This window comes from Melanerpes formicivorus, unplaced genomic scaffold (assembly GCF_026170545.1).
Source record: "Melanerpes formicivorus ecotype bairdi unplaced genomic scaffold, bMelFor1.0.p_v2 SCAF_173, whole genome shotgun sequence".
Lineage (NCBI taxonomy): Eukaryota > Metazoa > Chordata > Aves > Piciformes > Picidae > Melanerpes > Melanerpes formicivorus.
In genome coordinates, this window is record NW_027142525.1 from 394,555 (window position 1) to 421,331 (window position 26,777).

Consider the following 26,777-nt stretch of genomic DNA (forward strand, 5'->3'; position numbering starts at 1 on the left):
CTAAACCACATCCCCAGTGCCACATCTTAGAATAGAATAAACCAGGTTGGAGGAGACCTTTGAGATCAAGTCCAACCTATCACCCAACACCATTTGATCAACTAAACCATGGCACCAAACAGCCCATCCAGTCTCCTCCTAAACACCCCCAGTGATGGTGGCTCCACCACCTCCCTGGGCAGCACATCCCAATGGTCACTCACTTTCTCTCTATGAAGAATTCCTTCCTACCATCCAGACTAAACCTCCCCTGGCACAGCTTGAGACTGTGTCCTCTTGTTCTGGTGCTGCTTGCCTGGGAGAAGAGCCCAACTCCCACCTGGCTACAACTCCCCAGGACAACTGAGGAGATAGAGGGATAGCCAAGAGCCCCCACATAAATGGCAGGACCCAAAGGTCACTGTGACAGAAGACAAACATTTTGGCTAAGAAATGTGAAGCTTTGAAATTCTGCCCTGAAAGTGGACTGGACAGAAACCCCCCAGACACACCCTCAGAGAGCCTGCATCCCCTTTTTGTCCCTGTCTCACACCTCAAACCCTTCCCTGCTCAGCACTCAGGGTTCAGATGAAGGCCACACACACACACCCCGCGTTCCTCTTTCCTCCTCTCATAACCAAGGCTTAACTGTCCTCTCCCATCCCCTGCAGTTCTGGCTTTAACTATTAATGGCTTCGCAGCTGAACAGCACCGAGCAGGGCAAGCTTGACCCGGCTTCCCCCTACACCTAACTCCTGTTTGTTTTGTTCAGGGGCTGATGAGATATTATGGACCATCGCAAGCAGTTCTGGCTGCTACTTTGCAAAGAATCCAGGGCAGTTGGAGCACTGATAGGGGAAGGCTTTGATCTCCCTCTCTGTGCTGGGCTTAGGCACATTGCAGCGCTGCAGAGATGACCTCAGGCTGAAGCTGTTGGAACGTTATGGCTTTATATTCATGGAGCCACAATGCAGTGTTCTGTGCTCAGTGCTCACTGGCAGAGGCCTTCACTGGCCTACCCAGCCTGGCACAATGTGTCAGGAGTGTCTCAGTAAAATGCTGAGGGGGAACTCATGGAATCAGAGAATTGTCAGGGTTGGAAGGGACCTCAAGGCTCAGCCAGTCCCAACCCCCTGCCATGGGCAGGGACACCTCACACCACAGCAGGTTGCTCACAGCCACCTCCAGCCTGGCTGCAAACACCTCCAGGCAGGAGGCTTCCACCACCTCCCTGGGCAACCTGTGCCAGGCTCTCACGACCCTCATGGGGAACAACTTCTTCCTCACATCCAATCTGAATCTCCCCACTTCTAGCTTTGCTCCACCCCCCACCCCCCAGTTCTATCACCCCCTGATCCCCTCAAAAGTCCCTCCCCAGCTTTCTTGGAGCCCCCTGCCCCCTTCAGATCCTGGAAGGCCACAATAAAGACTCCTCAGAGCCTTCTCTTCTCCAGACTGAACAGCCCCAACTCCTTCAGTCTGTCCTCATAGGAGAGGTGCTCCAGCCCTCTGCTCATCCTCATGGCCCTTCTCTGGACATGCTCCAGTGCTGCAGATGCAGTGTCCCAGAGGGTGATGAGAAGCCAAAGGCTCCTACAAGAGCAGCCAGCCTTCCACTGCCTGCCAGGAGGACATTGCAGCTCTTAAGGCCAGAGCCTAAGCTAACCAGCAGACTGTCCTGCCATCTTTCATGATTTGTATTCAGTAACGCTGCCTACTGCCCTTCCCTGCAGCACAGGGTGCTCTGTGTCCTACCCTGGCTTCCTCTTTGCGAGAGAGGACACACAATTTCCCTTGGAAAAGGGAGCAGGGAAGAGCAACCTGGGAAACAAGGGTGTGAGAATCATAAAATCAGTAAGGTTGGAAAAGACCTCAGAGATCCTCAAGTCCAAGCTGTCACCCAACACCTCATGACTAACTAAACCATGGCTCCAAGTGCCACATCCAATCTCCTCTTGAACACCTCCAGGGATGGGGACTCCACCACCTCCCTGGGCAGCACATCCCAATGGCTAACAACTCTCTCTGGGAAGAACTTTCTCCTCACCTCCAGCCTAAACTTCCCCTGGCACAGCTTGAGACTGTGTCCTCTTGTTGTGGTTGCCTGGCAGAAGAGACCAACCTCTGCCTGTCTACAACCTCCCTTCAGGTAGATGTAGATAGCAAGAAGGTCTTCCCTGAGCCTCCTCTTCTGCAGGCCAAACACCCCCAGCAGCTCCCCTCCCAGGGAAGGAAAGAAGAGGCCCAGAGACAGCAGCACTAATATAGAGATTTTATTCTGCCTGGCTTGAGTTGTACAGCACATTTTGTTTGTCACAAGGCTATCGAACTGAGTTGAGAGTTTTTGGCCAGCACGTTGTGACGCTGAAACTCACGAGAGCTAAAAGCAGTTTGGACTAATGGCCTGAACAGAAGGGCCAGGAGTACCTAGTTTCTGGCTTCCTCGTTGCTTGCAGCCATGCCAACATGTGCAGAGCAGCAGCAAGTCCAGGTTCTTCTGCCAGCCCGACGGTCGCCCTTCCATGTCTGGCAACGACTGCAAGGTACAAGGCAGGGGAGGATCTGAAGCAAGGTGCCTTCTCTTCCCAAAGCCATATTGGTTGTTCCCAGGATGGAAAAGAAGCAGAGTCCAAGGAAGTACAGGGTCTTCAGATGATGCTAGCTTTGCTTGCACTACCAGGATTCACACAACCAGGGGCTGACACATCCAAGTGCAGGAAAGGGTCATGATGCCATCCCCGTGGAGATGACCAACCATTAGCCAACAGCCTTGGGAGGGCACAGCAGTGCCAAGTACTTTGCCTTGCTACCAGACAAAATGCCCTCACAGGTCCTCCCTGCCACAGACCAAAGTCTCAGCTGATGAGGTGCAGAGCAGACTGGGCAGTTTCCTTTAGCTGGAAAGAAATCCTGCACTCCTGCCAAGAACTTGCAAATGCTTCTTCCCCAGAACACCCTTAGAAAGGAGGCAGGATGGATGCTCCCAGAGGGATCTGACAAGGGATTAAACAAAAGCCCACCTGAAGGCCCCTTTCTTTCTCAACCTTTCCATCTTTCCAGCCCTCTTCCTTTTCCTAAGGAGTGAGCTGGGATCCCTGCACTCTCTACTTTAAAGGAGGAGTAGAGAGAGGCCACCACGAGTTGGCAACTCTGAACTTTGCTGTACAGGAGACAAACAAACAAAAGGGAAAGAGAAGTCAAATTCAAGAGGCAATTTAGGTAGCAACTGGGGCAAGCCACAGAGATTGTTTCCACCACTGAAGAGATGCCACATGGTCACATTTGTCACTGCAGCTGGGCTGTACATCCTGAAGTGAAGGGCACAGCCTGTAGTGTCTACGTCAGCCAGGGTCCTTCCCCACCCCCGTTTTGGTATCGATGCTTCCTTCTCCCTTCTTGGGGTTACATTAAGTGCACAGAAATATATAGCAGCATTTGGACTGAAACCCTCACAGACACCAGACAGCACATTCCCAGGAGGTAAAACAACACATTATGGCCTATACCCTCAAGGTATCAAGTTTTCAGGATCAAGAGCAGTAGGAAGTGGAGAGCGGAGGGCAGCAGAGGGCGGGAGGAGCCGCGCGGGAGCAGGAGTTCCGTTTCCATGCCAGGAGAGGATCAGGCGCCGGTCCTGCGGGAGCGCCGGGCTGTGGCACGGCCGCAGGCGAAGCAGAGCAGAGGTGAGAAGGCCAAGCTCCCATCTCCCCACGGAGCTGGGGGGCAGGGGCAGAGTCACTAAGTGCAATCACCGGTCCCAGCGGAGCATGGAAACGGGCAGGCTCTGCCGGGCGCCTTCTCAGCCAGAAGGGATTTCTCTCGGACGCACAAGAGAAAAGCATCAGTTGGTGGTGGCTGAGGAGTCTTGGTCACCAAGCTGATCACAAATCACACTCATGGAAAGAGAATCTACAGAACTGCTCCAGGCTGAGGCCCTTCCAAAGCACGCGGTACCACCTGGAGTTTGCCCTCCTCCTCCTCCTCCTCCTCCTCGCACAGCAGCCTGCCTTGGGAGGGGGGGTTGGTTCTAAACATGCCTTTCTATTGCTTTGGGGGGTACTTTGCACAGGCAATATCTGTGAAAACATTGCTTTCCAGCCCACAAAAGAGGTTGCAATCCCCTCTTCAGCCCCAGGCTGTCAGACTAGAGTGTATGGGCCCACCAGCAGCAGAGTGGGGACACACACCATACGTACTCTCTGATCTGAGCTCCTCTGCTCCAGGCTGAAGACAGTGCATTCAAGCTTGGTGCTCAAGTGTTGCACCAAGGGCCTTCACAATCCCACTGGAGGCAGAGTCACCCTTCAAACCCACGAGAGAAAAGGCTGGGCTTAAGACAGGTCCCCTGTGTGGCATTCAGCTGGAAGCCGTGGCGATGGGCTTCTTCAGTTGTTGGCTCATCAGCTCCCTGGCACGAGACACTTGGATGTGGTCATAACAGGAGTTACAAACCAGGACAGGGTCATACAACTGCTGGTCAGGGATGGGCAACTTCAGGTGGCAGCAACTAGCACAGAACACGTTCCCACAGTTCCTGTTGAGGAGTAAGAAAAGCACTGAGGAGAGAGAGAGAGCTGGGAGCACCGCGGCAGAACTTCTGCAAGCACAAAGGATCCAGTTCAGGGGCAAAGTGCCAGCCTTACTTGTCAACATGGGCATGTCAAAGTATGTACCACAGCCTCTGTGCTGCCTGGCACTGAAAAGAGTCTCATGGGCACTACTACCCGGGAGAAGGATCAAAGGCCTTGGGAAAACAGAAGCCAGAACAATGCAGAATGGAAACCTGCAGGGAATTGATGAGGCCTGGCAAATAAAGGCAAGACCTAAAACTTTCCCCTGGGAGCAGAAGGGAAAGAACATCACTGACAGGCATTTTGTGAGGAAGAAACTGGCTGAGAAGAATCATAGAATGCCTTGGGTGGGAAGGGACCTCTAAAGGTGCCCTAGTCCAACCCACCTGCAGTCAGCAGGGGCATCCCCAACTAGATGCTCAGACCTCGTCAGGCCTGGCTTTGAATGTCTCCAGGGACGGGGTCTCCAGCACCTTCCTGGGGCAACCTGTTCCAGCATTCCACCACCCTCAGTGTAAAGAACTTCTTCCTAACATCCTAATGTCCCAGGAGGGTGGAACCACAGTGTGATGCTGCTTACCTGCAGTGATGCCTCCTCTTGGCCAGCCAGAACTCGCAGTCGCAGTTAAAGCAGTGCGAGGCCATGTGGTCTGGAACCCACCGCGTCACCTAGGGCAGACACCAGACCTCATCAGCTCACACTCCCTAACAGCACAGCCAGCAGGTCTCAGGGCCCCAGAGCAGGCTGAGGTGTGACTCTGGAGCACAGCAGGCCAGCTCAGAGCAAGCCTACCCCACAGGTGCCATTCTGTTAAAGGGAAGGGGGGGGCTGACCCTGCCTTGCTTCCAGACCACACTCTGCTGGCATAGTCACCAAAGTTAGCTGCTAAGAAACCTCCTCTGCTGCTGCCTTCCAGCTGCCAGAACAGGACACATACCTCAGTCTCCTTCTTATCCACAGGCTCCCAGCTTGCTTCTGACAAACATTCTTCACTGTGATCAGAGCAGAAATCCTCAGTGTCGCTGCCGTCCGACTCCTTCAAGCACGTCTGCAAACAGAGGCAAGTCCCAGGTCCCTTCAGCTGCCTCCACTGCAGGGTCCAAGGCAGTCCCCACCCAGCCATGCTCAGTGATGGTGAGGGGCACATGGGTGACTCCATACAAGGAGGTAAAGAACCACAAAATGGTTTGGGTTGGAAGGGACCTTAAAGATCATCTGGCTCCAACTGCCCTGCCACAGGCAGGGACACCTCCCACTAGCCCAGGCTGCTCCAGGCCTCATCCAACCTGGCCTTGAATACCTCCAGGGAGGGGGCACCCACAACCTCCCTGGGCAACCTGTCCAGTGTCTCACCACCCTCACTATAAAGAACTTCTTCCTCATCTCCAGTCTCAATCTCCTCCCTTCCAGCTCAAAGCCATTGTCCCTCATCCTGTCACTACAAGCCCTTGCCAAAAGTCCCTCCCCAGCTCTCCTGTAGCCCCCTTCAGGTACTGGAAGGCTGCTCTAAGGTCTCTCTGAAGCCTTCTCCAGGCTGAACAGCCCCAGCTCTCATAGCCTGTGATGACCATGAAGCAGCCACTGCTCCTCAAGCAGCAGAGATACCTGTGGGTGGCGAGAGGACAGGGCGCATGGAGAGGAGGGGAACAGGGCTGAGCAAACACAGGGACAGCGCTAACCCCCAGCTCCAACAGCGGGAGATGGAGAACTGTGGGTGGGAGAGGGCGGTGTGAGGGAGGTGCAGGCACCAGGGCTGGCCAGGGTGGGGTGCTGGAGGCAGTCACTTACAAAGTCATCCTCGTAGTCCATGGGGGGCTCGGCCGGGGGGGCGCAGAAGTGGCGGATGTCCAGGCGCAGCTGCAGCTCCCGCACCTGCCGGCGCAGCTGCTCCACCTCCTGCTTGTAGCTGGCCTCGATCTGCCGCAGCCGGTGCTGGATCACGTCCGTGGGGAAGGGCAGCCCGTCGTCGTCCAGGTAGAGAGGAGGCACGGGAGAGGGGCATTTTGGTGGCACGTGCTTGGGCCCAGAGGCTTGTTTCAGGTGGCAGGGCAGCCAGGAGCGGGCGGGCTTGCCCGTGGGGCCTGCGAAGTGGCTGCCGCCGTGGCCGGAGCAGAGCCAGGGCTTCCCACCCTCCCTGGCAGGCCACTGGCCGCTGAGGCACAGCCCGGGTGCCCGCAGGGGTTTGCTGCCCAGCCTCTTGCCACAGCAGCCATAGGAGAGGAGGTGCCTGGGGACAGGCTCCCCATTGGGGAGGGATGTCACCATTCCTTGGAAGCTGTCCCAGTTGTAGCCCAGGAAGGAGAACTCGCTGCTTTGGCTCTGGGAAATGGGCTTGCGGCACTGCTCCGGCGGGATCCTGCCCGGCCGGCCGGGCTCCTCGCAGGGCACACCCCCAGCCTCGCCTTTGCCCTTCTCTGTGGCCAGGCAGGGAATGCCCGCGGCAGGGCCTGGGATGTCCAGACAAGGGGCGCTCGGTGCCAGGGGCTCCTGGCTGGGAATGTCTTGGCAGGTGACGCTTCTCTTGGGGCAGCCTCCTCCGTTTGACACCACACCAGGCGCCTTCGGAGGCTCCTGGGGACAGGTTTCTGACTGCTTTGCAGAGCTGGTGGAGACCTGGTCAGTGTTCTGCTGTCCAGAGGGGGTTGGAGCTGGACATGTGCCAGTGCCAGCCAGTTCCTCTGGGCATGCTCCAGTTCCTTTTTCTGCCTCCAGAGAGGCTCTGCTGGCTGCCACAGCCACCTGGCTGCTCAGCTGCTCTCTTTGCCCTCCACGCTCAGCAGGGCTGTCGCTGGCCCCATTGGCTTGCAGGGCAGTGTTCTCCTCATGCTCCTCCACCTGCTGCACCTCTCCCACAGCACTGCCTTCGCCCAGGTGCAGCTCAGCTCCCTCAGCAGCGGCATGCCGGGGGTCCAGGCCCACCCGCACCTCCTGACAGTGGTTGTTCAGGTTGGGGTCACTGGAGGTGCGGGTCAGGGGGCTGCTGGAGTCGCAGGCTGAGAGCAGGTCATCCATAGATCTTGTCTTTGGTAATCTAGAACCCAAAAGCAAAGCAGACCTCAGAGCACAGCTCCTGAACCTTCCCTCATTCCAGCTGAAAGAGATGAGGGAAGGGAAATGTCCCTAACTACAGAAGATGGGGTGGGTGGGGAGGGGCAGCGCAGCAGCATGAGCTCAAATACAACACAGCTTGGCCTCTACAGTCTCTTTAGGTGCAGCAGGGAGCTGTGCACCTCCTTCTCCAAGTGGCTGGGACAGTCACAGAATCATCAAGGTTGGAGAAGGCCTTTACAAACCATCAAGTTAACCCAACACTGCCAAGTCTCCTCTAAACCATGTGCCAGAGTGTCATGCCTAGACATTTTGTGATCACTTCCAGGGATGGTATTCTACCATTTCCCAGGGCAGCCTTCTCCAAGGCTTAACCACTCTTTCACTGAAGCTCTTCCTAATGTCCAACCTAAACCTTCCCTGGTGCAACCTGAGGCTGTTTCCTCTCATCCTGTCACTTGTTACAACCCGGCAGAGCTCCTGTCCTCCACGGGAAAGATGAGAGCAACACGTCCAAGAGAGGAACTACAATGAGCAGGGAAGGAAAGGCGGCCTGTGGGTAGGCAACAACCTGGGCCTGGAGCTCTAGGCTCTTACCTGTCCAAACATCTGCCACTGAACTCCTGGCTCTGAGATCCAGGGGGTGGATAAATGTCCATATCATCCTGTCCCAGAGGGTGTGGTGAGGAAGCTGGGAGGTACACCGCTGTCCAGAGGTGCAGCGCTCGCACGTGGCACACGGGATGCAGCACCTGCAACAACCGCTCGGGATCAGAGAGGCACGCAGGAGGAAACCCCTCCAGCCTCTCCCCACACAATCCCTGGTGCCTGGCAGGTGAAAAGCCTGGAAAGCTGGGCCAGGAGCTCTACTGACCTGCTCAGAGCCTGGCATGTAGAGAAGGTTGTGGAAGTTCTTGTTGCCGGCCCGCAGGAGGGACCAGACGGAGCAGGTCCGCTTGGAGATGTTGTGCATCTCTCGCTCGCAGGGGCTGTTCCCAAGGAAGGTCCCATAGAGGCAGGAGTAGGTGTGCTGCACCAGCTTCACCTGCAGCAGCAGAAGGGGAACAATTGTCATGGTGCCTCCTGCCTACAGGGGAAATGTCTTCCGCTCCTTGGGATGGCTTCTGCGCCCAGCCTGTGACCCTAGCGCTGTCCTCGTGGTCACACAGGGCAGGACAGAGAGGGGACAGCAACAAGAATCACTTAGATGAAAGCAAAAGCCACTGCCAAGTGATACCAAACCCATCCCTCTCTATCCCTAACCTGTGTTGTTTGATAAGGCAGGGATTAATTCATTCAGTTCAGACTCCTATTGCTCCAAGATAGGCAAACCAGGCTGCTCATTGAAGCAGTGCTACTGGTGCCCAAACCCACTGGGCTAGAAGGGGACCTGGAGAAGATGTGACTCAGGAAACCAGAGAACATCAACCTCCCATCACTGGGTAACCTGCTGGGCACTGAGCCTGCAGTGCCCACGGGGAGGAGCTGGAAACTGCAGGCAGCTACCAGAGGCCAGCAGAAGCATCATGGCTACAGAACCAGGTCAAAATACCACAAGTGCAGGGCAGGGCAGGGCCCAGAGGGTGAAGGTATGGCAGGAATGTCAGCAGAGAGCCCAAACACTACCCAGACACTTTCCCATTTTTGAAGAACTCAGTTTTTGCCTTCTCTCAATTAGAGCACAGTCAAACACCACCAGGCCTTCCCTCTGCCTCTGCTCACAGCTGGCAAGGCAGAAAGAGATGTTTGCATCCCTGTTGCTTACCAAAAAGGCTTCATTAAATTCAAAGAGGCAAGGAAATTGCTTCAGAAGCTGATGAACAGCATCCAGCCACTGGAGGAAAACTGGGCACTGCTCATTCTGATCTTCCACCTTCTCCTGGTGACCACAGCGGTCACCGAACTTATGGCCAAAATCCAGCCAGTCTGACTCCACCAGCACCTGGAAGCCCTGTGAATGAAAGATGAGAACTGACTGCAGGCACCCTGCTGGAGGCAGGCAGCAGGACAAGGCAAGCTCCATCCACCTGCAGTGCAGTGCAGTGCAGTGCAGTGCAGTGCAGTCGTAGAGTAGAGTAGAGACCAGACCAGACCAGGTTGGAAGAGACCTTTGAGATCATCGCATCCAACCTATCATCCAACACCATCTGATCAACTAAACCATGGCACCAAGCACCCTATCAAGTCTCCTCCTAAACACCTCCAATAATGGCAACTCCACCACCTCCCTGGGCAGCACATTCTAATGGGCAACTGCTCTCTCTATGCAGAATTTCTTCCTAACATCCAGCCTAACCCTCCCCTGGCACAGCTTGAGACTGTGTCCTCTTGTTCTGGTGCTGCTTGCCTGGGAGAAGAGACCAACCCCCACCTGGCTACAACCTCCCTTCAGGGAGTTGTAGAGAGCAAGGAGGTCTCCCCTGAGCCTCCTCTTCTCCAGGCTAAGCAACCCCAGCTCCCTCAGCCTCTCCTCATTGGGCTGTGCTCCAGACCCCTTGTGTTCCTAAAGGGCTGCAGAGGAGGCTGCACTGGGGGCTTGGTTTGGGACCACAGCCACTTGAGCTTCAGAGGTTTCCAAACACTGCCCAACAGTTGTTGTTTCTAAGCAGTGAGCAGGCAGCTTAGGGAATATGCACAATTAATGAGCAGGGAAGCAGCTGAGCCTTGGAGACAAGAGGTCATTTGCCAGGGCACTTCACCGAGCTGGGCAGGGGAGTGAGGTACAGCTCCCTGAGAACACAGGATGGAAAAACCCAATGCCCACAGCAGCAGCTCTCACACATCACTGCACTTACTGCCTGCTCCTTTCTCCAGAGACTCCCAGACAAAAGCTGCCAAGAGCTAGAAGCACAGCACGAACCATACCTCCATGGTCCTGTAGTAAGGGTCCAGCAGAATCTTTGCCAGTGCCACAATCTGTGGAGTCCTGTCCCAGCCGTCTGAGCAATGAACCAGCACTGGACGCCCTTCTCGGTCAACCGCGCTGGAGACCAGCACTGCTGCCTTCAGCATGACAGAGAGGTGCTGCAGCCACTTGGTGCTCTCCAGGGCTGAAAGCCAGCTAGAAGGTGTACAAAAGGCAAGAAAATCACAGAATGGTAGGGGTTGAAAGGACCTCTGGAAGGCATCTAATCCAACCCCCCCTGTCAAAGCAGGATCACCTAGGGCAGGCCGCCCAGGAATACATCCAGGTGGTCCTTGAAAGTCTCCATCTCCAGAGACTCCACAACCTCTCTGGAGGTTGCTTAGCTCTTTAGTGGCAAAAAACAACCAACCTGGGAATGAGCACAAAGAATCCAACCCCTAATTTCATTTTTTTCCCCAGGTGCAGCAATGTTTTAAAAGCCCTCAGGGGACACCCCCAGCCAGGTGACACTGAGGCAGTGCTGCAAGCCCTCCCTTCTGGTCACCACGGCTCAAAACAAGCAGCATGCAAGCACCTTTGTGAACACCACATCAGAAAATGAAGGCAGAGGGAGGTAACTTGGGACAGGAAAAAGGAGAAGGGAAGGAAAAACCCCTAGGACATTAAGAGCTGTGGCATCAGACTCGGGCAGAGAACAGCCACTTACTTGCTGGGATCTGGCACCTGACTGCAGACAGCACGCAGGTACTGGAAGCTGTTCCTGATGGAATGGATGTTGGCCATGCCCATGAACACAACTTCACAGTTTGGGTAATACTCTGAACACAAGAGAGAGAAACAATGAGAGAGAGCTGTGGCCACTGCAGCAGCTCCCTCCTCATGCTGAGTGTAGCTGTACCCTCACAGCACCGTTCCTGGGCTCCAGCAGTTTTTCTACCAAGGCCTCATGGGCCAGCAACGATGCACCTGGAGTAATGGCCTCTGCATATGAGACAGTGCTCCCAGCAACTGAGCACCAGAACACTGACTCAACTCTAGCACCCACCCAGCAAAGCAGGTCCAAGGGGAGGATGTTCTGGGGTGTGCTCAGCCCTCTGTACCTTCACACTCGCAGCCACCTCCCTTCGCCCTGTTGGCCACAGCTGCAGTGTAGGACCTGGCGTCAAGGATCAGCAGCTTCTGAGGTGTTCCTGCGTTCTCCACACCTGAGCATGCAGTCAGGGACGAGTCTGCAAAGACAGCATGCACTGAGCAACCAGCACCTCCTTCCCTCCCTCCCTCCCTCCCATGACAGGCCTCCAGTGCCACCCAGCACTGGCTGTGAGCAAGCCCAGAGACCCACAGAATCACCTGGTTGGAATGACCTTAAGGTCATCAAATCTAACCACAACCTAGCACCTCCCTGCAGACAACAGTTAGACCATGTCACTAAGCTCCTCATCCAAATGGCTTTTGAACACCTCCAAGGATGGTGACTCCAGCACTTCCCTGGGCAGCCTGTTCCAGTGTCTGATGACCCTTTTGGTGAAGAAACACTTCCTAGTACCCAACCTAAATCTCCCTTAGTGCAACTTCAGGCTGTCTCCTCTCATCCTATCACTTGTTACTAGGGAGAAGAAACCAAGCCCCACCTGGCTCCAACCAACCAGGGACTTGTAGAGTGAGGAGGTCTCCCCTCAGCCTCCTCTTCTTTTGGTGAAGAAACACTTCCTAGTACCCAAGCTAAACCTCCCCTGGTGCAACTTCAGGCTGTCTCCTCTCATCCCATCACTTGTTACTAGGGAGAAGAAACCAACCCCCACCTGGCTCCAACCAGGCACTTGTAGAGTGAGAAGGTCTCCCCTCAGCCTCTCTCATAGAATCAATAAGGTTGGAAAAGACCTCAAAGATCATCAACTCCAAGATGTCACCCAAGACCTCATGACTACTAAATCATGGCACCAAGTGCCACGTCCAACCCCCTCTTGAACATCTCCAGGGATGGGGACTCCACCACCTCCCTGGGCAGCACATTCCAGTGGCTAACAACTCTCTCTGGGAAGAACTTTCTCCTCACCTTGAGCCTAAACTTCCCCTGGCGCAGTTTGAGACTCAGGCTGAAGGTTCAAACCACAGCTCCCTCAATCAGAGTCTCAGACACTGCAGCCAGGGACGGTGGGACAGGGCCCAGGTGATCCATTTGGTTTGAACCTTGCCCTGTAGCAGCCCTCCAGCAGCGCCCAGGGGCAGGGAGCGGCGAGCAGCGCCCCGCGCAGGGCAGGGCAGCAGAGGGGCCGAGCGCTCTCACCGAAGTCGGCCTCGCAGGCCTCGCCGCCCTCGCCGCTCCCGGCGTGCGGGGCGCCGGCAGCCAGCTTCCCCCCGGGGTTCAAGGCACAGGCTTTGGCAATGGACGTCACCAGGTACTCGTCGTCGGCGTTCCTCCAGCCCCACCAGCTGATCTCGGGCTGGCTGCAGCGAGCGATCACCGCCCCGTTGCGCACGTGTCTGCGGGGGAAGGGAGAGCCTGCTGAGAGCCCTGCCCAGGGCAGGGACAGCCCCTGCAAACCAGGCAGCCCCCCGCGCTGCTGCGCTCACTCCTGCACGCAAGCAGGGAGGCAGCACAGGGCGTTTCACAGTAGCACAGCATCACTAAGGTTGGAAAGGACCTCGAGGATCATCGAGTCCAACCTGTCAACACAGACCCCATGACTAGACCATGGCACCAAGTGCCACGTCCAATCCCCTCTTGAACGCCTCCAGGGATGGTGACTCCACCACCTCCCTGGGCAGCACATCCCCATGACGAACGACTCGCTCGGTGAAGAACTTCCTCCTCAGCTCGAGTCTAAACCTCCCCTGGCACAGCTTGAGACTGTGTCCTCTTGTTCTGGTGCTGCTTGCCTGGGAGAAGAGACCAACCCCCTCCTGGCTACAACCTCCCTGCAGGGAGTTGGAGAGAGCAAGAAGGTCTCCTCTGAGCCTCCTCTTCCCCAGGCTAAGCAACCCCAGCTCCCTCAGCCTCTCCTCACAGGGCTTGTGTTCAAGGCCTCTCCCCAGCCTTGTTGCTCTTCTCTGGACACCTTCAAGTCTCTCAATGTCCTTCCTAAACTGAGGAGCCCAGAACTGGACACAGGACTCAAGGTGTGGCCTCAGCAGTGCTGAGCACAGGGCACAATGACTTCCCTGCTCCACACTCTTCCTGATGCAGGCCAGGATGCCATTGGCCCTCTTGGCCACCTGGGCACACTGCTGGCTCATATTCAGGTGGCTGTCGATCAGCACCCCCAGGTCCCTCTCTGTTTGGGAGCTCTCAGCCACTCTGACCCCAGCCTGTAGCTCTGCATGGGGTTGCTGTGGCCAAAGTGCAGCACCTGGCACCTGGACTTGTTGAATGCCATCCTGCTGGACTCTGCCCATCTGTCCAGTCGGTCAAGGTCCCTCTGCAGAGCCTTTCTACCCTCTAACTGACTAACATCTGCTCCTAACTTGGTGTCATCTGCAAACTTGCTGATGACTGACTCGACCCCCTCATCCAGATCATCAATGAAGATGTGAAAGAGGACAGGGCCCAGCACTGATCCCTGGGGGACGCCACTGGTGACTGGCTGCCAGCTGGATGTGGCACCATTCACCACCACTCTCTGGGCTCAGCCTCCAGCCAGTTCCTAACCCAGCACAGAGTGTAGTGGTCCAAGCCACGAGCTGACAGCTTAGCCAGCAGTTTGCTGTGGGGGACAGTGTCAAAGGCCTTGCTGAAGTCCAGGTAGACCACATCCACAGCCTGCCCCACGTCCACCAGGCATCACCTGATCATAGGAGATCAGGTTGGAGAGGCAGGACCTGCCCTTCCTAAATCCATGTTGGCTGGGCCTGAGCCCTTGGCCATCCTTCAGGATATTCTGCTCCATTTCAAACCACCATTACCCACAGCACAGGCGGGTTGGAAGGGACCTCCAGAGATCAGCCAGTCCAACCTCCCTGCTGACACAGGGGAACCCACAGCAGCTTGCCCAAGAACACAGTGGCCAAGGGGGGGCTGGATGCTCTCCAGAGAAGGAGACTCCACAACCTCTCTGGGCAGCCTGCTCCAGCACCCTCACAGCAAAGAAGTTTCTCCTCCTGTTCAGATGGAACCTTCAGCTGGCCTTATTTGTCCCCTGAGAGAGACAAACAAGCACTGCAAGGTGTGTAAGAAACACAGGAAGTCATTTCTGGACAGCAGATAGACCATAGACTGGAGTCACTGCCACAGTGCAGTGTGGAAGTATAAACTGGTTCCACAACACCAAGGCCATGGAAGTGACCCTGAAATGCAACCACACATTCTCCTGAGCATCTGTTGTGGGCAGTCTAAGATACCAGCTGCTCCAAAGATGGACCAGGGCAGAAGATCTGCACAGCTGCCCCATTTGTTAAACCTTCCCAAGATGCTCCTCCTGGTGCCTGGCCCCTTCTTGGAGGGGTTCTTGGAGGCAGGATAATAACCTGGACAGCCCTGCAGCTCAGTTCTTCACAACAGCACTTTGTCCCTCCCTATCCCACCACCCCTCATGCAGCAGCTCTGTAGATGAGCTGGAGATCTAGACAAGGTTCTTGACAAGCCACATCCAACTATTGATTTGTAGGTCACCACCTCTGAAAAGGTTGCATTGGTGGCAAAGTAGGGGAGGCAACACCTCTAGATCCCACCTCACACTAGCACAAGCCTCAACCCATCACTCAAGGGCTGTTCAGCTGCCAGTGATGGCTATCAGAAGCCCTCTGGAAGGTCTCTCCCATGCTGCCACTCTCTGAGGGGGCTCTGCTGTCCCACAGTGCCTGCTCATGTCCAAGGCTTTGGATCCCTCTAGCAGTGGTGCACAGAGCCTCACCAGCACCTGCTGTGGGTTGCAGGAATGCTTTTGCTTCTCAAAGACCTCTCCTGAGGCACCTCAATCAGCACAGAAAATGTATGACCATCAGGGACATCTCACAGACAGTGCTGATGAAGACTTCAAGCTGAAGACCTCCACACAGCCTGAGGTCCTTTTCCTTCCAATGCCCTCCTCTGCTGCTGCTGCTGCTCAGTGTTGCAAGGTGACACAGAGCAGTCACTCCCAGGAGATCTATTCCTGGCTGCAGGATCACTCAAGGATGGCTGCTGGAGACAGCAGCAGTGGCTTTGTTTATACTAGTAAATGAAACAGAGCCAAGGTGTGGACCTCAGCACCAGGCTGTGATCATCCAAGCTTGTTTGTTAGCACACCCACAGACCCTGGCCTGTGCCAACCAGCACCTTCCCAGACAGTGCCTGAGCACGTTCTGGGGAGATGCAGGTGCTGTGCCAGGGACTGCTCCCAACAGCCTGCTTGGATCAGCTGGCACTGTTTTGGGGTGCAGAGGGTAGAACACCAGCTGAGCAGTGTAGGCCACCTGAAGTCAGAGGGAGCCTGCTTAATGCAACACCACAGTCACTGCCAAAGAGTCATCCTGAGCTCAGGAGAAAAATTCTTCCTGGCAGCACAAACTTCTCAGTGCTGCCACAAACACTGGGGAGAGGTTGGCCTTGAGGTAGCCTGTTTCAGGAGGTGCAATGAGATGTCAATAAACACAAGGAAATATGGGCAGCATGGGGTGAGCATGAAGTCATCAGCCAGCAGGAAGCACAGCAGATGCCTGTGGACAGCCCAAAACCACAAGTCAGCTTGCAGGGAGCTTCCCAGGTCAGGGGAGAGCCCAGAGCTTGACTGCATTCTCCTGCCAGGGTCCTCAGCATGGGCACATGAAGCATTTCAGGTCTGGTCTCAGCAGGGATTTTTGTGGGGGTTTTCCCTCCAGGACAAAGCAGCTCCTGCCTTGTAACTGGCATGGCAGAAGGGGCCATGGTGTTTCAACTCACAGGGACAAAAAGCCTCTCTTGGGGCTCCTCTGTCTAGCCTGTGTGACTGGAGATCCTTTCTGAAACCAGAGCTGGAGCATGAGGTGTTCCTGGGGGTTAAGACTCACTCAGAGCAGACAGCCAGAGTACATCCAGACACTTCCAGGACCTGCCACTTCCTCCAGAAAGCACCAAGGAACATCTCTCAAGTGCCCTCTCTGTCATTTGCTGGGCTAAGAACACTCATCCACACTGCAAAGTCAAGCAGCTCACCTCAAAACACAAGAAAGAGCTGAGGGAGGGTTTGCAGAGCTGTCACCTGCAGGTTCCCAACTGTGATGCATGTTTGCAAGGGCTTTCACTTCCCAAGCTCCTAGGTTAAGCTCCTGGCTCTCTCTGGCATGACCTGACAGCCTGAGACCAAGCACTCAGCCACAGGGCTGGAGCAGTGTCCACTATTTGGACACTGCTGTCCTCCCTGGCAGCCACTGTAGCATGAAGAGAGGCTAAGGTGTTGCCAAGCATCGGTGAGGAGCAATCCTGCTAACGTGGTCCCAAGGTCTCCTGAAGGGGGCTGTGCAGACAGGGCTGACAAGGAGCTGCTGGCTCACAGTGCCTGGCTGCCTCTGTAGTCAGCTAAATAACTGCAGCCTCTGCCTGGCTTTAGGAGTGAAGGTGCCTGGAGACTCCTGCACCTTCCCTGTGCATCTCCACCAAGGACTCAGAGGTGGGGACCTGAGCTTCTGCTTAAGAGCCAAATTAGGGAGAACTGATTGTATGGGACCTTTGCTGTCATCTCTTACAGACCTGACTGGCTCTGGGCTCAGCCTTTGTCTCCAAAAGCTCTCAAGTCTACCAAACACCCCTGGGGTTACAGAGTTGCTGAGATGCCTGCACCTGAGCCCAGCTGCCCCCACTCTCCTGAGCTAGGAGTGAGGAGGAAGACCCAGGAGTGAGGCTTTCCATTCCCTCCCCTTCCAGAAGGGACCATGGCCCTCACAGCCCCTCCTGGCCAGAAGGTGAAGGCTAAAGAGCTCAGGGAAATGAGAGCCATCTGGGCAGGCACTTGTCCCATCTTGTCCCATGGCTTGTCAGCATCTTCTAATCTGATCCCAGGCTGCAAAGGGTTGCAGCTCAGCCTGTAAATTACCAGGTACCATCAGAGTCATAATACCAAGCAAGGAACAAAATAATTGTGTAAGGAGCCAAAAGAGCTGGCTGTGGCCCAGGGTGGGAAGCCACACTGGGCCAGGCTCCAGGGCCAGGCCATTTTTAGCAAAAGCAATCACAGAAACAATTAACTTCTTAGCTGACTTGGCTGCAAGGTGGGAAAGGCTCCAGGAGATAAGCAGCACTCCCTACTGCTCTGCTGGGGAACTGAGGTTTTCCTAGACCTAACACAGCATCCTCTGCCAGCAAACCAGGGCACAGGAAGATGCTGAGTTAATGGAGGTGGAAACTCCCTGCCTCTTGTACTTCCCAGAGCTGTCCTTTGTGGTGAAGCTCTGCTGTTTGCCAAGGTTTTGGCTGTGCTGTTGGTTGGGGGGTGTGTGTTTGTCTCTTTGTAGCTTGTCTGTGGGGGGTTTTGTTTGTTTCCCTATGCTTGCATTTGGCAATTGATAAGATTCAAAGAATGGTTTAGGTTCGAAGGGACCTTAAGAGATTTAACCCCCCCTGCCATGGGCAGGGACACCTTCCACCAGCCCAGCTTGCTCAGGGCCTCATCCAAGCTGGCTTTGAACACCTCCAGGGATGAGGCATCCACAAGCTCCCTGGGCAACCTGCTCCAGTGTCTCACCAACCCCACTGTAAAGAATTTCCTCCTCATCTCCAGCTCAAATCTCCTCTACTCAAGCTTCCATGGGCAACCTGCTCCAGTGTCTCACCAACCCCACTGTAAAGAATTTCCTCCTCATCTCCAGGCCAAATCTCCTCTCCTGAAGCTTCCATCCATTCCCCCTCATCCTATCACTACAAGCCCTTGTCAAAAGTCCCTTTCCAGCTTTCTTCTAAGCCCTCTTCAGGTACTGGAGGGCTGCTCTAAGCTTGCTATCCTAGAAACCATTTCATGTGTTTTCCAGCATGCACCTATGCAAGCAGCCTCCTACAGTCTCCCAGGAGGGCTCTTTGATGTGAGATCACCTCCCCTACCCTCCAAGACTCAGTTTCATTTGGGCCTAGCCTCCTGTACAGGTTACTTTTGGAAGGTTGGCCAGGAAACATTTACCAGCTATTGAATCAACAAAGCTCAGCCACATGCAAACATTTTCATTCTGTTATCTGAAGGCTGTCAAAACTCTCAGAACTCAGTCAAAACAGAAGTGATTTGCTTCTGGGTACTAAAAGGCCAGGCCTGAACAGCTTGGTGAGAGCAGGACCAGCCAAGCAGGCTCATGGGGGCTGAGATGTCTTTCCAAGTGGCACCTAGAGATTCACACCCCCAGGGTTGGGTGGGAAGGGACTTTTAAAGGCCAGCCAGTCCAACCCCCCTGCACCCAGCAGGGACATCTGCAGCCAGAGCAGGTTGCTTACAGCCCCAAACAACCTAACCTGCAATGGTTCCAGGCCTGGGGCATCTCTCACCTCCCTGGGCAACCTGGGCCAGGCTCTCACCAACCTGACTATAAAATGATTTCCTTCCTCCTCTCTAATCTAAAGCTGCTGCCTTTTAGTTGAAGCCTTCAGCCCTTGTCCTGTCACAACAGGCCCTGCTCAAAAGACTGTCCCCAGCTTTCTGGGAGGACTGTGGTGGGTCTGGGGGAAACTCAGTGTGCCCAGCTAACAGTGGGGAAGTACTCAACTCTTCCATGAGCAGAGCTGCAGCAGCAGAGAAGCCCCACATCTGTGTGAAGCCCATGGGCAAAGCACTGCTTGGGTTCTGCATTTACCTGTAGACCACCACAGGGATCCTCTTCCACGACCTAAATGAGGCCACATTCTCTAGCTCCTTGTCTGTGATCCAGACAGGGACCAGCAGCTTCTGAGGGTAACTGGAACAGAGCCTGGAAGACAGAAAGAGGAAGGCAAGATGAGGACTTGGCAAGCAGAAAGCTGTATCCCAGAGGCCTGCAGAGAGAAGAGAGGAGCAGCTCACATTTCCCAAGCTTGGCATGCAGGCCCATGGCTCTTCCTCTTTGTAGCTGTCTCAGCATGGGAAAAGTGACTCAAAATTTATCTTCTCCCAGCTCATCCCTGATGGCAATCTTAGGCCTGACCTCCAGGCCCACACTAAGTACCCCAGTCCTTCCCAAGGATGCCTTCAGATCACCCCCTGGATGGAAGAATTCTTGAGGGTTCAGGGGAACTGTCATTGCTTTCTGTGGGATTTTGGCTTTCTTGCAGCACAGGCAAACCCAGAAGCAGCCTCTGGGAAATGTGGGTCTGCCACTTTCTGGCTTGCAGACAACAGGTCACCACTGGCCAGCTTCACACATCTACATGAGGGGAGATTTAGACTAGAAAAGGCAGAAACTTCATGCATGAGGGTGGTAAGACCCTAGGCCAGGCTGCCCAGAGAGGTGGGAGGTGCCCCATCCCTGGAAGCATTGCAGGTCAGGTTGTCCCAACCCCAAATCCATCAGTAGCAGGGCAAGGGGGGAGCCAAGGGCAAGAGGGGGGAGCCAAGGGCAAGAGGGGGGAGCCAAGGGCAAGAGGGGGGAGCCAAGGGCAAGAGGGGGGAGCCAAGGGCAAGAGGGGGGAGCCAAGGGCAAGAGGGGGGAGCCAAGGGCAAGAGGGGGGAGCCAAGGGCAAGAGGGGGGAGCCAAGGGCAAGAGGGGGGAGCCAAGGGCAAGAGGGGGACAAGCCAACCAGTGTGTTGGGGAGAAGAAGAGGGAGCAACGGGAGTGAAATGAGGCAGAGGTGAGAATCAAGGAGCACAGGGGGTAGCTGGTTACTGCAGCCTCTGTCACTGCCTTTCTGGCTGCAGCACAGAGCTGCAAGCAGGGCAGGTCACAGGCTGCAAAGACAGAGCACTGCCTGGACACTGAAGCACCTGAGCTCCAGCACACACTCCTTGGACAGGGCAAGGAACATCAAAGAGCAGCTCTAGCTCTGGGCTGTGACCCACATCATTCAGAAGGAATGTTTCAGGGTAAATGAGAAGCAAACTGAGAGGGATGAAACTACTCAGCAGCAAGCTCCAGAGGGTGGGCTGATGCTCCCCCAAGCCCAGGATATCTCACCTGGTGGCAAGAGGTATGGTACAGCACCTAATGTGATATAGTCTGTGCTGCTGCCTGCCACCTTAGAAGATGCTACTTCACACAGTGTCTAGACAGCCTCTCAGAGAGCCCCAGGCAGAAAGCAAGGCTGGTCTGTGGGATAAGAACAACAAGGTGAGGAATCCAAGAGGCAAAATTAAAGCTGTCAGGTTAAGAAGCTGAAAGCCAGGATGTCTGTGGCAGGATGTCTAGGCTTGGATGTCTCTGAAGTGCCTCAGATTCCATGTGGAAAGTCTGTCAGGAAATTAGAGCAGCACTGAAGTGTGACTGAGAATGAAGGTATGAGGGGAGAGGGTTAGGACCTGTCAGGATCTGGAGGAACTTCTGGAGTCTACACAGGAATGGGCTCCACTGAAATGGAAAGGGAAGCCATTTCCTGACACTTCAGATGAAACACTACAGGGGGTGCCCAGCACTTCCCAATTTGTAGAGTCAGGACAGAAGAGCTTCAGGAGCACAGCTTCTAGGAATGAAATCACTAAAACTCTGGAAACAAGAAGATGGAATTCAACCAAACTCAGGTATCACACAGGATAGCCTCAAGGAGTTCAGCCAGATTGAAGCAGGGCACACAAAACAGGCAAGGAGATCAAGAATCATAGGATGCATTGGGTTGGAAGGAACATCTAGAGGTCATCTAGTCCAAACCCCCTGCAGTCAGCAAGGGCAACCCCAACTAGAGTGGCCAGCAGCTCAAAGGATGCTCTTCTCCCACTCAGCTCTGCTGCAGAAAGGCCACAGCTGGAGCTCTGGGTCCAGTTCTGGGCTCCCCAGTGCAAGAGACAGGGAACTACAAGGAGAGTACAATGGAGGCTGTGAAGATGCTGGGAGGTCTGGAGATCTGTGAGGTGGAAAGGGGGAGGAAAGACCTGGGGCTGTTGAGCCTGGAGAAGAACAGCCCCAGAGGGGATCTGATCAATGCTCAGCAAGAGCTAAAAGGGAGGGGGCAATAGGCTGGGGCCTGACTTTTGTCAGTGGTGCCCAGTGACAAGCCAGGGGGCAATGGGCACAAACTGGAACCCAGGAGATTCCATCTGAGCAGGAGCAGCAAGCTGTTTGGTGTGAGGGTGCTGGAGGCCTGGAGCAGGCTGCCCAGAGAGGTTGTGGAGTCTCCTCTGGAGAGATTCTAACCCCCCTGGGCCACTGTGATCCTGGGCAAGCTGCTATGGGTGACCCTGCATGGGGGGGTTGGACTGGATGATCTCCAGGGATCCCTTTCAAGCCCAACCATACTGAAGACCCCAGCAGAAAAGTCAGAAGTTTTTGTGTTGATGTTCAGCAGAAGAATCTAGAATAGAATAGAATAGAATAGACCAGACCAGACCAGGTTGGAAGAGACCTTCAAGATCATCAAGTCCAACCTCTCACCCAACACCATCTAATCAACTAAACCATGGCACTGAACACCACATCCAATCCTCTCTTGAACACCTCCAGGGATGGGGACTCCACCACCTCCCTGGGCAGCACATCCCAATGGCCAGTCTCTATTTCTATGAAGAACTTCTTCCTCACCTCCAGCCTAACCCTCCCCTGGCACAGCTTGAGACTGTGTCCTCTTGTTCTGGTGCTGCTTGCCTGGGAGAAGAGACCAACCCCCACCTGGCTACAACCTCCCTTCAGGGAGTTGGAGAGAGCAAGAAAGTCTCCCCTGAGCCTCCTCTTCTCCAGGCTAAGCAACCCCAGCTCCCTCAGCCTCTCCTCCCAGGGCTGTGCTCCAGACCCCTCCCCAGCCTCCTTGCCCTTCTCAACAAAATCCCCAAAGCTTCCAGACCTAACCCTACAATGCACAAGGAGGGCTCAAGGTGGAAACTTCTGCAGGGGAAGCTTTGGAGCAAGTCTGCTGAGCAACCTGCTCAGGAGGAGAAGGAAGCAACCAGCAGGACCAGACAAATGCTGCACACTTCTCCAGCAAGCCCTGCCACACCCCAGGTGGATGATTAACGGGGCTGTGTAAGCTATTGCTTACCTTGGCTGGGCAACAGAGGAATGAGAGGTGGCAAACAGGCTGGCAGGTTGCTAAAGGAGGTCTCTGGGGCCAAGGTGGGAAACCGCTGGAGCCTGACTGCTGCGCACAGCAACGAGCTGTGCTGGGGTGAGGGTAAACATGGGGCACCTGGGAGGAGTCACCAGGGGCTTGGTGGAGGGAGGTGGTGGAGCATCCACCAGCCACCAGGAGCTCCCTGGAAACACCAGGGAATCATAGAATCAAAGAATGTGGTGGAGTCACCATCGTTGGGGGCATTTAGGAGGAGACTTGATGGGGTGCTTGGTGCCATGGGTTAGTTGATCAGGTGGTGTTGGGTGAGAGGTTGGATGCAATGATCTTGAAGGTCTCTTCTAACCTGGTCTATTCTATTCCATTCCCATTCAATTCCTATTCCCATTCCTATTCCATTCCCATTCCTATTCCATTCCCATTCCTATTCCAATTCCTATTCCCATTCCTTTTCCATTCAATTCCTATTCCCATTCCTATTCCATTCCCATTCCTATTCCCATTCCTATTCCTATTCCCATTTCTATTCCATTCCAATTCCTATTCCCATTCCATTTCGGCTGGAAAAGACCTCAGAGATCATCAAGTCCAAGCTGTCACCCAACACCTCCTGACTAACTAACCCATGGCTCCAAGTGCCACATCCAATCTCCTCTTGAACACCTCCAGGGCTGGGGACTCCACCACCTCCCCAGGCAGAATGAGCAGATACAGCTCAGGGGGCTGCCTGGGCAGGGATTTCCAGAAAGGGGTTTCTTTTGAGCTGTGCTGTGGTGCTTTGGTTTTGGTTTGGAGGGGGGAGGGAGCATTGCTTGCTGGGGGTGTTGGTTGGTTTGTGGGGGGAAGAGGAAGGGGGTACAGGGAGGGGGGAGGAGGAAGGAGGCACAGGGAGGGGGGAAGAGGAAGGAGGCACAGGGAGGGGGGAAGAGGAAGGAGGCACAGGGAGGGGGGAAGAGGAAGGAGGCACAGGGAGGGGGCAAGAGGAAGGAGGCACAGGGAGGGGGGAAGAGGAAGGAGGCACAGGGAGAGGGGAGGGGGGAAGAGGAACAGAACTTCAGTGATCATTTTTCACAGCAAAGGGAGCCATGCTTGTGCCACATGGAAAGGAGATAAAAAGGGAGCTGGTGAAGGTCCAGAGGGGGCCACAAAGGTGACTGAAGAACCTCTCCTATGGGGAGAGGCTGGGAGAGTTGGGGTTGTTTAGCCTGGAGAAGAGAAGGCTCCAGGGAGACATTAGAGCACCTTTCCAGTGCCTGAAGGGGGCTACAAGAAAGCTGGGGAGGGACCTTTAAGAAGGCCTTGTGATAACAGGATGAGAGGCAATGGTTTGAAACTGGAGCAGGGGAGATTTAGATTGGGTATCAGGAGGAAGTTCTGCACAGTGAGAGTATTGAAATACTGAAGAGGTTGTCCAGAGGTGTAGTGGAGGCCCCACCCCTGCAGACATTCAAGGTCAGACTTGATGGGGCCCTGATGTAGTTGGAGATGTCCTTGCTCACTGTAGGGGGGATTGGACAAGGTGACCTTCAAAGGTCCCCTCCAGCCAGATGCATTCTGTGAGTCCATGTCAATGAGCATGGAGGCTGAGGCAGAGGTGACTGCTGCTCAGGCTGACAGGGAACAGCTCCAGTCTCGGGCAGCATGGGTGCAGCAGATGGGGAGTGCAGGCTGTGTCCATGCCTCTGGGTGCAGAGATGCCTGGAAATGTGAGAGCCCTGCAGAGATCATGGACTGCTTTTATGATCAGTGCATGCTGGAAGAGCAGACTCCTGTGAGGCCAAAGGGGTGGTTATGATATGCTTGTATTGCTCTCATTTTATGATGCTGTCACCAGGAAGAAGGTAATAGTTCCCAGATAAGGACATCTCAGAGCAGACTTGAAAGGCACTGAACAAAGCCATTCCCTTGGAGTATCCTGTCTGTAACAGCACTGTTTTGCCAGTGCTGGGAAATCAAAGATAAAAGGCCTATAAACAGTTAAAGAGTAACCGGATCCCTGTGAATAGAGGCAGGTGGGAACGATCAAAAGCCAAGGCAGGAATTCAAGACACACTCCCCAAAGTGGCAAGGGAAGAACAGGTTTCTGAGTTGCACAAGTCAAATTACACCACCTTTGAGATCTGGGTGTCTGCAGGAAGCTGTGACCTGTGCCAGGATGCCCAGGTAGAAAACTCAGCAGGTGGAGGAAAGCTAACCAAGGCCTGCAGGCAGCTCACTGAGGTCTGCTTCAAGTTCTTCCTTCCCTGGCTGGGCTGGAAATGAAAACATCTGTCTTTAGAGAAGCTGGCTGATTGCTGTGTGCTGCTGCCTGGGAAGTGAACCACAAATGGCCAGGCTAAGCTGAGCTTTCTGAAGCAGTCAGGGGGAACCACATCCTAAAATCTAGCCCAACTGCTCTCCAAGACAGGTAGAAGGCTCTACCTAGGGCAGGGATCCAGGGGTTGCACACTTTAAAGCTCAACAGTTCAGGAAGCCAAGTTTTATTTGTCATGCCTGGAGAAGCTGTAAATGCCACCAAAGTCATGCTAAGAGCCCAAGAGCAATGATGTGGTCTGTGTGGCCCAGCAGCAACTGTAATTCAACCCCCAAATGTAGTGCCTGCTGCCTGGAATCCTGAGGAAGAGAGAAGAGGACAGACAGCAAACTGCAAAACTCCACTGGGACGTCCCCAGGGCTTCTCAAGGTCTCCACCAGGAACTGGTGACCTGGAACTGCCCAGTCTGCAGGTGGTGGGGATGCCTTTACTGGTTAAGACTGATGGATACCAGTGGCTTGAAGAAAGGCATTACAGGGAATGCAGACATGAAAGCCTCTGTCAAAGCTGAATCAAATCCTGCTGGCTTAATGCTGCAGCCAGCCAGAGCAGCAGCTCTCCTCCAGGATTAGGAGGCAGGCTGGAATCACTGACATGCTGGTGGGAAAGGCCTTCTAGAGAGCTCTGCACCAACCTGGGGTGTCCTCCAACACCTGAAATGCCAACACCTCCAGCACCTCTCTGGGAATCTGCCTGAGGAAGGATTTTCCCCTCTCCCATGTCCAGTGTGAACACATCCCAAGCTGCACCCTGTGGCTGCTGTCTCTTGTTCAGTCACCTTGCCACTGTCACACAATGATAAGGATTGGAAGGGACCTCTGGAGATGATCCAGTCCAATCCCCACATGGGTCCAGGTGGGTTTTGAACCAGAGATGGAGACTCCACCACCTCTCTGGGCAGCCTGTCCCAGTGCTCCACCACCCTCAGAAGAAGCTCCTCCTCATGTTCAGATGGAGCTTCCTCTGCTCAAATTTGTGCCTGTTACCCCTTCTCCTGTCACTGGGCACCACTACATAAAGCCTGGTCCTATCCTCCTGACACCCACCATTTATTGATCATCATTGATAAGATCCCCCCCTCAGTCTGCTCTTCTCCAGGCTAAAAAGCCCCAAGTCCCTCAAGCCTTTCTTCACAAGAGATGTTCCAGTCCCCTCATCACCTTTGTAGCCCTTTGCTGGGCCTTCTCAAGCAGTTCCCTCTCCTTCCTGAACTGGAGAGCCCAGAAGTGGATGCTGTCAGCAGAGCCTCACTCCATCACCCTTCTAAATGCCCTTCCAGCAGCTGCACACTGCAGTAGATCATCAGCCCTTAGCCTCCTCTGCACCAGATCAAGCAAGGCTCACTCATTCTCTGAGCACCCTGACAACCCTCCCCTGGCTCATCCCCGTTCCTCAGAGCTGAGCAACTCTGAAAACTTTGGGGTTTTAACTTCAAACAGAACAAAACATCTGAGAGAAGGGCTGACCAGAAAGGCAAGCCCACAATGGATGGCTCCTCCAAGACTCCCCAGCTGTCATCAGGACTAAATTATGGCCACCACACTACAAACTACCTGAGTCAGCATTCACAGCTGTTGCTAGCTCTGCTGTTTGAGCTGTGCTCCTTCTCCAGTTCCATGATGTGAGAGGTGGAAAGAAAGGGGATCTGGCTCACATATGCTGATCTGCCCAGGCCAGGAAGGAGGATTAGCTGGAGTCTGAGTCACCCACTGCTCTGCAGAGGGATTGTGAAGGCAAGAAGGCAAGGGAAGAGGAGAGAAGGGTGGTGAAAGACTCACTTGTAATTGTTGTTGATGTCAGAGACACGCCAGACGTTCTGCAAGTCAAAGCCCATCCTCACCAGCTCCATCTCAAATCGGTATTTCACGTGGTCTCCTGCAGGGACAGAGCAGAGAACAGCACTGATGGCTAAGCAGATGCCTGAAAATGTGAGTGGCAACTCC

General features: G+C 54.6%; 1 protein-coding gene across 3 annotated transcripts in view; it reads right to left on the reverse strand.

Moving 5' to 3' along the window:
* Positions 1-2,236: 2,236 nt before the first annotated feature.
* Positions 2,237-26,777, reverse strand: part of MTMR4 (myotubularin related protein 4) — a 72,069-nt gene continuing 47,528 nt past the window's right edge. For all 3 annotated transcript variants that reach the window (XM_068169250.1, XM_068169252.1, XM_068169251.1), the window contains exons 7-19: positions 26,613-26,709; positions 19,190-19,303; positions 12,753-12,949; positions 11,566-11,694; positions 11,172-11,283; positions 10,465-10,660; positions 9,365-9,550; positions 8,474-8,644; positions 8,197-8,351; positions 6,340-7,582; positions 5,489-5,599; positions 5,131-5,219; positions 2,237-4,513 (exon numbers count right to left, since the gene is read on the reverse strand). In XM_068169250.1, the coding sequence (XP_068025351.1) occupies positions 4,336-4,513; positions 5,131-5,219; positions 5,489-5,599; positions 6,340-7,582; positions 8,197-8,351; positions 8,474-8,644; positions 9,365-9,550; positions 10,465-10,660; positions 11,172-11,283; positions 11,566-11,694; positions 12,753-12,949; positions 19,190-19,303; positions 26,613-26,709 (2,978 nt within the window). In that variant the 3' untranslated portion in view covers positions 2,237-4,335. The remainder of the gene's footprint in view (positions 4,514-5,130; positions 5,220-5,488; positions 5,600-6,339; positions 7,583-8,196; positions 8,352-8,473; positions 8,645-9,364; positions 9,551-10,464; positions 10,661-11,171; positions 11,284-11,565; positions 11,695-12,752; positions 12,950-19,189; positions 19,304-26,612; positions 26,710-26,777) is intronic.